The sequence below is a fragment of the Rattus rattus genome, chromosome 15 (assembly GCF_011064425.1).
Source record: "Rattus rattus isolate New Zealand chromosome 15, Rrattus_CSIRO_v1, whole genome shotgun sequence".
NCBI lineage: Eukaryota > Metazoa > Chordata > Mammalia > Rodentia > Muridae > Rattus > Rattus rattus.
Genome location: NC_046168.1, coordinates 64,851,237 through 64,864,377, shown reverse-complemented (window position 1 = coordinate 64,864,377; position 13,141 = coordinate 64,851,237). Strand labels below are relative to the sequence as shown.

Below are 13,141 nucleotides of genomic sequence, written 5' to 3'. Positions count from 1 at the left end.
CAAAAGACCTGGCACCCTCACACAGACATAAATGCAATGCACATAAAAAATAATTATTTTAAAAAAACAAAGACAATACAAACTGAGAGAAGTCTGAAAATGAAACATTTAGGAACTCACACAGGAAACTCAGACATAAGCCTCACCAACAGAACACTAGAGACAGAAGAGAGAACCCTGGGCATGAAAGACACCAGAGAAGAAACTGTACACCAGTCAAAGAAAATACTAATGGATCACCCAGCATTCTTCATTCACTTGTTACCTCTAGCAATGGCTGGATGTGGACCAAAAAAGAAAACCTTTCACCCTCCTCCCCAGTCCTTTCAGCCCTGTAACTACCTCATCTTGTAAGCAAGCAGGTGATGAGCTCTGACTCTTACACAGACCCCTCCGGCAAGTTTTCCTTCCAAATAAAAAGCTTGCACTATATTAAGTCATTTGTTCCTTTTTGCTAACCTCTCAACACTATCAAAAAAAAAAAAATCTTGAGCTTGGTGATGGTATACTCCTGTAGCTCCTCTAGACTTGAGAGGCCGAGATATAAGTGTCTTGAGTTCAAGGTCATCCTGGGCCTTGAATTCAAGTATCAAGTACAAGGCTAACCAGCCGGGTCTACATAGCAATGCCCTATCTCAAATAAACAAAAAATTAAGCAAGAGGAAAAAAGGGAGATAGGAAGGGAGGGAAGGAGAGAGGGAGAAAAACTTTATTGACTTTAAAACCAGGATGGGATCCTTAAATACTATGCAGCTGTTGAAAAAACACGGTCTTGTACCAGACTATGGTGGTGCACAACTTTTTTTTTTTTTTAGATTTATTTATTATATATGAATACACTGTAGCTGTCTTCAGACACACCAGAAGAGGGCATCAGATCTCATTACAGATGGTCGTGAGCCACCGTGTGGTTGCTGGGAATTGAACTCAGGATCTCTGAAAGAGCAGTCAGCGCTCTTAACCACTGAGCCATCTCTCCAGCCCGGTGGTGCACACCTTTAATCCCAAAACTCAGAAGGCAGAGGCAGGTGGATCTCTGAGTTTTGAAGCCAGCCTGGTCTACAGATTGAGTTCCAGGATAGCCAAGGCTACTCAGAGAAATCCTTCAGAAAGAAGGAAAGAAAGAAAGAAAGAAAGAGAGAGAGAGAGAGAGAGAGAGAGAGAGAGAGAGAGAAGGAAATAAAGAAAAGGGAGGGAGGGAGGAAAGAAAGAAGGAAAGAAAAAAGAGGAAGGAAGGAAAGAAAGAAGGAAAGAATGAAAGAAAATGGAAGAAAGAAGGAAAGAAAAGGGGAGGAAGGGAGGAAGGAAAGAAGGAAAGAAAAAGGAGGAAGGAAGGAAGGAAGGAAGGAAGGAAGGAAGGAAGGAAGGAAGGAAGGAAACAGTCTCCTAGACTAGCTTCCTCTATTTTGCCCCCTCTTGCCAAACTTTTGTGAGTGGCATCACTCTGCAATAGCAGGAAAATCCCTGGTCTTTGTGGTTTTCAGTTTTGTTTTCTGTTTTTGTTTGTTTCAGCTCTGAGAGGTGAGGTAGACCACAAGGGCCTGACTCAGACAAGCCAATAGCTGGCAGCCTGCCAGAAGCAGAGTGTGGGACCATGTTCAGCACCTGCCCCCTACCACTGCCAAACCTTCGGCAGGCGCTGGCTTCAGGACCCAATTCAAGTAGTGACACCAGACATCTCTTTGCAATCTAGGAATCCTGGCAAGGCAGGGTATTGAAAGGCCAGGTTCCCTCTGTGCCCAGAACTCCAAGGTCATCCAGCAGTGTCACCAACCAGTGAATGACCACATGAGATGGTTCATCAGCACCAGGATAGGCAGCAGGCCCCAAAATGGAGAGCATCTTACATTTAGAGAGAGTCCTAGCTGCTGGGTACCCAAAGATGCTTGCTTGCTTGCCCATCACATTGTCTTCTCCTCTATCCTTCACTTCAGATTTGGATCCAAATTAAAACACACTTCTCAGCAGTATCAACTGTCAAGTGGGCAAGAGTGGTTCTCAGATTTCTGAGTAAGTGTGGCTCACAGCTAGACTATCTTCCTTGTTTGCTGGAGTCCCTGTTTTCAATCCCCAGTCCCAAGGCGAGGTGGGGGGGATAGTAATTTTAAAGTTTTCCAAGTGAAATCTCCTTTTAATGAGGAAAGTTGAGATAAAACCGCATAAGATCATGGAGAGAGTGGTTAGGGACTCTGTGAGTTTTACAGAGAGAAACCAATGCGGTTTCACAAGTTTGTCCATGGCCTGTCTTTACCCAAACATCCATCTGAGCTTAGGGATTCTAAGCAAATGACAGAGTCTCCTGGAACCATAGCGATCCAGTGTGCACGTGGACACCTTTTGCTTACTGCGTTATCAAAATGGGCCGATTTAGCCATAGGGTTCAGTGAGGTTTCAGAAACGTCCTCGGTGTTGGAAGTCAGCTCAGTGGTAGAACTCGTGCCTTATATGCAGGAGGCCTTGGTATTTCCATCCTTGCAGAAAATAACTGAACACGCATCTCCGTTCAGTTACTTGCTGATCAACATATAGAATCTTTCCACCATGTCCCAACGCCCAGGCTCCCACCTGCCCCTAAGAAGTTAACTGAATGTGGTCACACAGGCCTGCAATCCCACTATTTTTGAAGTGAAGGCAGGATGATCAGGAGTTCAAGACCAGCCCCATCTACATAGCGAATTCAAGACCTGTCGGGGTTACAAGAAACCCTGTCCTCTCTCCGCCAGATCGCCGCCATCATGGACGCGAGTCGCGTGCAGCCCATCAAGCTGGCTAGGGTAGCTAAAGTGCTGGGCAGGACTGGTTCACAGGGACAGTCCACGCAGGTGCAAGTGGAATTTATGGATGACACCAGCCGCTCTACCATCCGAAACGTCAAAGGCCCTGTTCGAGACGGTGATGTGCTCGCCCTGTTAGAGTCAGAAAGAGAAGCTCGGAGGTTGCGCTGACCTTGCTGCTGGGTTCTGGATATCCACTCCTTAGCCCATGGAATGACCTGCAACTGTTAAATAAAACATTTGTATTCAAAAAAAAAAAGAAAGAAAAAAAGAAAGAAACCCTGTCAAACAAACAAATAAAACCTCCCCGCCCTGCACTGTGGATCCGCAGCTGTCAATACCATCAGTATAGACTCTTTCCACCGCTCTACAGTGTCCTGAAGTGAAGTTGTGCATAGGTAATACCCAGGATTCATCTGGGACTCAGGAGCCTGCGCCATCATTCAGGGCAGTTTTCTCTTTTCTATCGCAGGGCACTTGATCATCATTGTAGGCATAAATATTTTACAACCTACTTATAATAAGGGTTCAATAAGGTGGTCACCCAGCAGAGGTTGTGGAAGACAAAAGTTATTAGGATGTGGGGGACGTGGACCTGTTCACCAATAGTTCTTTGGGGATAAGCTTGATCTTCGTCAACAGTTCAGTCCCATAGCAAACGCCAAATAGGACCCAGCAGCCACAGACCAGACCTCTGGGCAGGCTGACACCAGGCACAAACCAGCAGCTGTCGTTCAATCCTGAAGGAACCACAAGGCTTGCCAAGTGGCCTGAGGTGAGGCTGAGGAAACCACAAGCTGCCTCAGGAACCTCAGGAGCAGGTCTTAGGCAAGTTTCTCTCAATGGGGGCACGCGAGTTGAACTCAGCAACGCTAGTTAAAGGCAAACCAATATGTGCCTGTCATTAGCGAAGAAGAGTGAGGTGGAGCAAACCAAGGTTCGGTATTCCTCACCCACTGTCTGCGGTGTCATATTCATACTCCTTCATCGTGCTATAACAACATCCTCTCACCTGCGTGCCCCAGCAAAACAACATTTGACAGAACTGACTTTCCAAAGAAACCAGAAGTTTCCACTTCACATCATGGCATTGTTTGTACTTTTATTTTCTAATCTAAGTGACTATTTTGCTTCATTTTATTTGTGTGTGTGTGTGTGTGTGTGTGTGTGTGTGTGGTGTGTTGCATGCTGAGGGCAAATGTGAATGGGAGAGTTCACATGTGTCCACCTGTGTATAGAGACCGGAGGTCAACCTCAGGTGTCATTCCTCAGGATTGCTGTGACAAACACCTTCTAATCCCAGCAACAGTGACACAGAGGCAGGCAGATCTTTGTGAACTCAAGGACAGCCTGGTCTATACTATCTATATAGTGTGCACTATATACTACTTAGAGCATATAATATATATATATATACACATATATACATTATCTATCTATCTACCTGTCTGTGTGTCTGATTGTCTATGACTTTCAGGACAGCCAGGGATATGTAGAGAGACCCTGGTGGGAAAGAGAGAGAGAGAGAGAGAGAGAGAGAGAGAACCAGAGCTGTAGTAGCTAGTCCATGTCACCTCCTGTTTTCACCCAACGATCTTTGTCAATGAGTATGACTCTTAATAGTTCACCACATGGAGGAGCCATGCTTTCTAGTCAGTTCATTCTTTGGAACTTTCTTCTACCCCCTTCCCTTTAGGAACAGTCTCCCATGTACCTCTTGTGAGTTGTGTGTAAAATGAACTCCCCAATGGTAGGATGCCCATTCAAACTGTAAGGATGCGTTATGTTGGACACTTACTTCCAAAGTATCTGTCTGAAAGTTCAGACATAACCAGACTCCCTGCAATGGTGACTACAAGCTCATTTTCCAATCCTCGGGAATATTTTACATCTGACCAAATAAACACCGAAAGAAGACAGTGCTGGGTGCAGTGGTGTACAGTTGTGATTCTAAGACAGGAGGTGGGGACAGGAGGACCCTTGCAAGTTCAAGGTCAGCTTAGTCAGACATTGATTTCCAGACCAGCTAGGGCTACAAATGATACCTTATCTCAAAACAAACAGACAAAATGATCACTATCTGTTTTGTTTCAAGTGAATAGAATAATGTAACCTTGTCTGCACTGTGATTAAAACACTAAACATCTTTCCTTTAGCTCTGAGTTTAAACTCAAATGTTAATTGGCCTGGTTCTTTTGAGTACATTTGTCCCAAGCCGGCTTGTCTTGTGGCTATTCTGCCACAAGAGGGCGCTGGTGCTGTAGAAACATAACTTTTAATCAGGCCTATGTCTCTGAGTGGTGGAAGCTGAAAGCCATTGCCTGAAATCGCACACAAATCAATAAATGTAAGAATTACCCTGGAGTCAGGCAACAACGACACACAGCTGTAGTCCTAGCATTTTGGAAGCTGAAGGAGGATGATTGTGAGTTTGAAGATAGTTACATAGTGCCCTCCCCTTCACACACACACACACACACACACACACTCACATACAGATACACACACACACAGATACACACACACACACACACAGATACACACAGACACACAGATACACACACAGACACACAGACACACAGACACACACCACACACACCACACACACACACACACACACACACACACAGATACACACACAGAGACACAGATATACACACACACCACACAGACACACAGACACATACGCAGATACACACACACAGATACACACACACAAATACACACACACACACCACACACACACAGAGACACGCACAGACACACACAGACACACACACACACACACAGCTGAGACAACAGACCTAATCCATATGGGTCAATAGTGATCCCAGATCAAAGTTAGCACTTTAGTAAGGCTCTCTTACTCGAAGATGTCGCTCAGATAAATAGCCAGGGATCCTCTGTCTAGTATTGAGATAATAGGCTATGGTTCAGAGATGTTCTAATAACCTCAAGTTTTCCTCAGAGAGGCCATATGCGGGTTACACACATCTGACCACACCATGTCCAAAGCCATCCTGGGTTACATAGATGACCCAGTCTCAACAAACCAAAGACGAACAAGCAAAGCAAACTTCTGAAAATGGTATTTTTTTAATGCAGTTAATTTTAATTTTCCACTTTCACTGTGTGTGTCTGTGTATGTGTCTGTGTGTGTCTACATGTGTGTGTCCACGTGTGTGTGTGTGTGTGTGTGTGTGTGTGTGTGTGTGTGTGTGTGTACATTCTTTGGCACACCTGTGGAGGACAGAGAATAATTTGTAGAATTGGTTCTTTCCTCCCATCATGTGACTCTCAGGAGTTAATTAAGTCATCAGCCTTCAAGGCAAGTGCCTTTACCCACTGAGCCATCTCTATGACCCCTCAAAAAGCTGATACCTTCAATGTGCATTTTGTTTTGAAATGTACAGCTTGTCCCTACTATCCAAATCAACCTTCTGTTTACTCCTGATTTGCAATCTCAGACCAATTCAATTTGAAAGGAAAGCCGGTCTTGTTCTTAGGTAGCCCGAGGGTTTCCTAATCAGTAATGGGCTCCTGTGGGTACATGGTTCAAAACACTGCAGCTGTGTGCTGCTTTCTAGGCTCAGCCCTTTCTCCATCCCAACTGTGTCTCTGCCTCCTCTGGAGCCACAGGTTTCCCGTGAGTAAGGACTGGCTCCTCTAAGCTCCCTTTCTAAAGCCTAGTACAGTCCGGTAATCACAGCCATTAAAATGATAAAGTAAAATCTGGACCTGGGGCGTATGGAGATCTTAGTTCAAACCCCAAAGTGTATAAGGTGTCCCTAGCATCCCAGCTCTCTAGGAGTGGGGTTGGGGAGGTCAGAAGTGCAAAGCTATCCAAACCAGTGAGTTTGTGGCCAGCCTGCGCTACAAGAGACCCTGTCCATAAGAAAATAAAGAACGCATAAGTAAATAAACGTTCTGAGTGTGATAGTACACACCTTTAATGCCAGCACTCAGAAGCAGAGGCAGGCAGACCTCTGTGAGCTCAAGGCTGGTGTCATCTATATAATAAGTTCCAGGCCAGCAAGGGCTACATAGAGAGACCCTGTCTCAAAACAAAACGAGCTAAATAAAACTAACAGAGAACACTCGTAAGAGTTGATGCCCAACTGGACTGAGGAGAGTAGAGGAGAGTCAGGTCTGCGTGCCTAGACTAGGGTGGTAACCACAGGAAGGAAATATCAGAGAAGCAGGGCAGAGGAATTGGGAGTGATACCTCATGTGGACAGGGCAAGCTAGAATGTGTTTTTGTGAGGTGGTGAGGAGCCCTTGGGTTGGAAAGTCTCTGGCAAGTCATAGAGTGAGCTGGAGTGCTGGGGTAGAAATGACCGTGGAAAGGACAAGAGGTGACATGATAGCCCGTCTAGAGCAAAAGGGAAGCACCATGGTGTGCAGTGGGGTGCGCACGAGAATTCCAGGAGGGCTTTTCGTGACAACTGCGTTGTCCAATTTCCTTTGTGAGACGGTCCAGAGTGTTAGAAACCTGGTGTCTGGAAGCAGCCCTCAAGGACTGGCAGATGTGAAACACACACACCACAGAAGAGGCTCAGGGCTGCAGCTCAGTCGATAGAGTGCACACCCAGCACAAATGAGTCATAGGTTCTGTCCCCAGCCCCCCATATCAGGTGTGGTGGGTCACATCTGTATCCTAGATGGAAGTATAGTCAAGGATCAGAAGTTCAAAGCTATCCTCAGCTATGTAACACATGAGACCCCGTGTTAGAGGCTGGGGTGGGGGTGGGGGTGTATTGTACTCCCATTGGCCGAACTCTTGGAGAGTATCAAAAGGACAGCAAGGGCTGTGAGACAACCCTATTGATAGAAGCACTTGTCAGCAGGTCTAATGAGCTGAGGTGAATGTCCGGGACCCACGAAGGAAAGGACAGAATCCCACAAGTGAGCCTTCAACTTCCACACAGTGGCACACACACACACACACACACACACACACACACACACACACACACACACACACACACACACACACACATGGGAGAGTAAGTTGGTGTAACAAAAGGTTACTTAAAGGGCAACTGGAATGATGGTTCTAATCTTCCAACATTTTAGAAAGCCAACCTGCAAGTGAGCGGGCAGATATCGGACAGGGGAGGGGTGGGGTTCACACTGTTGGAATGGAAAGTTACAGGAGAACAAGGGGAAGAAGCAGAGAAGGATCCGTGAGTACTGGGTTAGAGTGGGAGCCCTGTGACTCATGCTTAGCTCAATAGAGAAGCTATGAACACATACAGAAATATTTTCAGGCAGGTAGGATTACACGCACAGGTTACTCACACATATCCTAGCTCGGTCATAGGCAGATACATATATGCACAGGTTCCTGTGTACATACATCTATCTGAGCTCTGTCGTAAGTAGGTACAGATGCACAGGTTCATACACACGTTTCCTAGTTCTGTGGGCTCGTAATAACTAGAAGCAATGACGTTGAGCTCGATCCCCAATGAGCCTTTAGTGACACACAGGTAAAAAGAACACAGCTGACAAAAATGGACAGAACGATCTAGCATTCTCCTCACAACTTGTCGTTTTCCAGGCAGGTTCCTCCAGAGTCTCTAGGAATGCTAAAACTACAAGGTGGGTAACCTCTCGGAAACAGAATTGTCACATAGCCCTGAAGGAACACCCTGCAGGTAACTTATAAATTTCAACAGACCGAGTGTGCCTTTATAGAAAAGAAACATGAAGATTTTGGAAGAATTCCATTAATCTAAGGACTCAGTCTCAGCCTGATCTAGCTCCAGTGTGATCCAATAGAAAGGACATAATGTGTTTCTGAAGGTCTGGTGTTAAAAACTCTGTCCTGAATTTATTCGTGAGAAGTGGACCTACCACATTGAGCTGTTTACACAAAGGTAAGTAGAAGGTATGTGCTAGGGACTCTGAGCGAATGCTAGTTTTCACAGAAACAAATGAAAGAAACAGCAGCAAAGTGTGTGTTCTGGTTGGATCTTGGGGAAGTGTGTGGGGGGAGTTATGGAAGGTTTTCCGAGACACTTGGGGCATCGGAACTGTGTATTAAACAATAGAGAAATAACATTCAATTTTCTTTATTACATTGAAAAAGGGTTTTTTTTCTTAAGATTTATTTATTTATTTTACGTAAGAAAGGGGCATCAGCTCCCATTACAGATGGCTGTGAGCCACCATGTGGTTGCTGGGAACTGAACTCAGGACCTCTGGATGAGCAGTCCGTGCTCCTAACCGCTGAGCCATCTCTCTAGCTCCTTATTGTGTTATGCATGCAGTGGTGTGTCTATTTTTTCATTTATTTATGTATTTATTTACTCATTTGCTTATGTGTATGCCCGTGTACATATATCATGGTGCAAATATGCAGAGGCCAAATAGTGACTCAGGGTTCTCTCCCTGCCACCACGAGTGTCCAAGGGATGGAACTTAGTGTGATAAAGGCAGGCAAACCATCTCAAAGGCCTTTGATATCCCTCCCCTCTCTCTCTCTCTGTGGGGGATGGGTTGATTGTGGTTTTTGAGACAGGGTTTCTCTGTTTAATAGCACTGGCTGTCTCACTTTGTAGACCATGCTGGCCTCACAGAAATCTGTGCTGAAATTAAAACCATGTGACACCACTACCCAGCCTCTCGGTTTTCTTAAATTGGAGTAATACCATCCATCACCTTGATGGGGGAAGGTGGTTATGCTCAGAAGATGGCTGAGATAGCTTGCAATAAGTTGCTTTATGACAAAGAGTATGTGTGTGTCTGTGTGTATATCTCTGTGTGTGTGTCTGTATGTGTATGTGTGTGTCTGTGTGTGTATATATATGTGTGTGTATGTGTCTGTGTGTGTATATATATGTGTGTATGTGTGTGTCTGTGTGTGTATATATGTGTGTGTATGTGTGTATGTGTGTGTCTGTGTGTATGTTTCTGTGTGTGTGTCTGTATGTGTGTGTCTGTGTTTGTATATATATGTGTGTGTGTGTGTGTGCGTGTCTGTGTGTATGCGTGTGTTTGTGTCTGTGTGTATATATATGTGCATGTGTCTGTGTGTGTATATATGTGTGTGTCTGTATATGTATGTGTGTGTCTGTGTGTATATATATGTGTGTGTCTGTGTGTATCTGTGTGTGTCTGTGTGTATGCGTGTGTTTGTGTGTGTATGTGTGTGTCTGTGTGTGTATATATGTGCATGTGTCTGTGTGTGTATATATGTGTATGTGTCTGTGTGTGTGTGATGTATGTATGTGTGTGTGTGTGTGTGTGTGGTGTGTATGTGTGTGTGTGAGAGTGTGTGTGTGTGTGTGTGAGAGAGAGAGAGAGAGAGGAAAACTCACAAACGTAACCACTGATGAACCTAATAAATCCCTGATCACGATACATCTTAAATGTTCACTCTGACAAATGACTCCTTTGTAAATGGAAGTGCAAAGGATGCTGGGCCTGGTGACCCCAGTGCCTGGGAGGCTGCAGCTGGAGAATCAGGAGTTCAAGACCAGCCTTGGCTACATTTTGAGTTCAAGCTGTCAGGACTAGATGAGACTGTCCCCGAAACAAAACAGTAGGACATAGCATACTAAAGTAGAATTTCAGAATTAAACAGTAATTATAGAATCCAGAAAAGCAATTTACCCATGGCACAGTAGCTCAGCAGCTTTAGACAGGAAGTGGGAGACATTGGAACTTTGTAATGAACAGCAAGACCCTTCAAAGGGAGAATGTAAGCCACGTTTCCCAGCTGAGAGGAGCTCCCAGACACCATTGATAAGCAAGAGCTCCTCTGCTTCCTGAGGGCTGGGAAAATGGTCCCAGTCAAAACAGGCCTTCAGGGCATGGGAGGTGAAATCAATAAACATACCCAAGTATCCGTCCTTAATCCTTTCCCTTTATCACCGCTGAGTCAGCAGGAACAAGTTTGAACCAGTTATGGCCTGTGGAAGTTGAAAGAAGCCCATACTTAGCAAGTCCTGGAGCAAAGCCTACTCTGGGCGACCTGAGTGGAGCTGGACACTACAGTGAGTGGGGAGCTTTGTGTTAATCTTACTGAGTGCAGCCGTCCGTGGCTGCACTCCTGACTGTAAGGAAGCTTCCCACAGCTGCCCCATCCCTCTCCTCACTCATAAAGGAGTTAGGAGCTCCATCAGAGACCTTGTATAGTAAGATGACCTCCGTCACTCAGATTAGGCACCTGCCAGGAGAGTGGCTGCCTCAGGCGGGTAAGACAAGAAAGATTGGAAAGGGATAAGCAGGATTTAATCTCAGCTGAAGGAGCTTAACTGCTAGCCCAGACCGCAGACATCCACTAGCTGCAATCTGCAGTCTACACTTTGTGTATAGCAGTAAACGGTGCATACATTACTTCAAGGTGAACTTCAAGTTTTGTGGTTTGGACTGTTGTTGTTTTTAAGACAGGGTCTCATTATGTGGCTGGGACTGGCTTCCAAGTCAACAACCTCCTATCTTGTCCCCTGAGGGCTAGGATTCTAGGCCTGTACCAAGCACCAGCACAGCACAGTGAGGACATTACAGAGTCCACGCTTCTGAGATAGCTTCTAGGGCCATGAAAAACACATGGCCTACAGGTTAACTCCTAAAGCTTTTATTAAAACCTCTCTCAAAAGGAAAGAGAGAAAAAAAGGAAGGAAAAGAAAAGAAGGAAGGAAGGAAGAAGGGAAAGGAAGGAAGAAAGGAAGGAAGGAAGGAAGGAAGGAAGGAAGGAAGGAAGGAAGAAAGAAAGGAGGGAGGGAGGAAGGGAGGGGGGGAGGAAGGAAGGAGAGAGGAGGGGGGGGAGGAGGAGGGAGGAGGAGGAAGGAGAGGGAGGGGAAGGAAGGAGAGGGAGGGGGAAGGAAGGAGAGAGGGAGGGAGGGAGGGAGGAAGGGAGAAAGGAGAGAGGGAGGGAGGAAGGAAGGAAGAAAAGAGGGAGGGAGGGAGGAAGGAAGGAAGGAGAGGGGAGGGAGGGAGGAGGGAGGAGGAGGAGAGAGGTCCCCGGCCTCCACCTCCCAAATGCTGAGTTTTATGGGTGCTGGGACTTGGGGGGATACAACAGAAGCTCTCTGTCAATGAACCTATATCCACAGCCTGGTAAACCATTGACAAGTGCTAGTCTTGCAACTAAGAGCATTGCCCTCTTCCCCTTTCGTAAACTTATTCCTTTAGTAAATGCATTTTTAGCAGGGAGAGATGTTCCTGCTCTGCCTGCTTCCTGCATGCTAAAGAAGTCTGTAGGAGCCCAGCATTGTGTTGCACGCCTTTAATCCCAGCACGGGAGACAGAGGCAGGCAGATCTCTGAGTTCAAGGCCACCCTGGTCTACAGAATGAGTTCCAAGACAGCCAGGGCTACACAGAAATCTTGTCTCAAAAAATAAAAGTCTCCGAAAAAAAGAAAAAAAAAAAGTCTGTAGAGTCTAATACGATGGGGAAGTTGTACTGTAGAAATAACTCAGTGGATAAGAGCACTGGCTGCTTTTCCAGAGGACCCATGACGCACTTATACAAATGAATATTTTTTAATATAATATTCATTTTTACGTGCATGGGTGCATGCCAGAGTTTGTATCTATACCTGCAGCATGCAGGAAGTTAAAAGAGGTCATTGGAGTCCCTGGAGCTGGAGTTACAAATGTTATAAGCTGAAAATTGAACCCTAGGTTCCTCGGCGCTCTTAACCTCTGAACATCTGACCTGCTTCTTTTAGAAAAAAAACTTTAATGCAGGAACTTAAGCCACTGTAGGTTTTATTTGGAGTCTAGACTGTCTGCAACGCTGAACTCATATGATCACTAGATCTTTGGATTCTTGCACGAGTGCTTTATCAAGGAAGAGATCGTGTAAAGAGTAGGACTTTTTCTAGACCTGTGAGTGGGTTAGGAGGCCCCTGACCACGTTGACATTGGCTCTGTAGATGTTTGTAACACCCAATCGCCGAAAGTAAAACAGCTCTCACCTCCTGCACGTGTGGTGGGTGAGGAAGGCATTAAAAGCGTTCTGACCCCAAGCGCACACTTGAGAAGTAAACTATTGTAAAGTTCTTTATGCCTTCCCTGAAGCACTTTCATTCCACGTTTTTATGCATTGGAGTCTTGGCAATCAACATCTCCCAGGTCAAGAAGTACATGATGTTCACACATGGCGCATAGGCCAAAACACATACTTTTAAAAAAGATCTTAAAGATACCACTCACCAGGCACTTGGAGGGGTGTGGAACTGTCACAGGGTCTCTAAGGCCCCATGGTGGCAGCCCTGGCAAGGGGCGTGGTCTACAGCAGCCTTCTGTAGCCTTAGCGAAGGGTAGGCCACCAAGCAGCCGACTAACAGGAACTAGCAGTCTCGCACTAATTGGAACCGACACGACAATAGAGGAATCTGTGGAAATGGGCA

General features: G+C 45.7%; 1 protein-coding gene across 1 annotated transcript; it reads left to right on the top strand.

Annotated features, from left to right (window-relative positions):
• The first annotated feature begins 2,735 nt into the window (after positions 1-2,735).
• LOC116884252 (40S ribosomal protein S28-like) lies at positions 2,736-3,004 on the top strand. The gene has a single exon (XM_032885336.1). The coding sequence runs from the start codon at positions 2,736-2,738 to the stop codon at positions 2,943-2,945; it is 210 nt and encodes a 69-aa protein (XP_032741227.1). The 3' UTR covers positions 2,946-3,004.
• Positions 3,005-13,141: the final 10,137 nt, after the last annotated feature.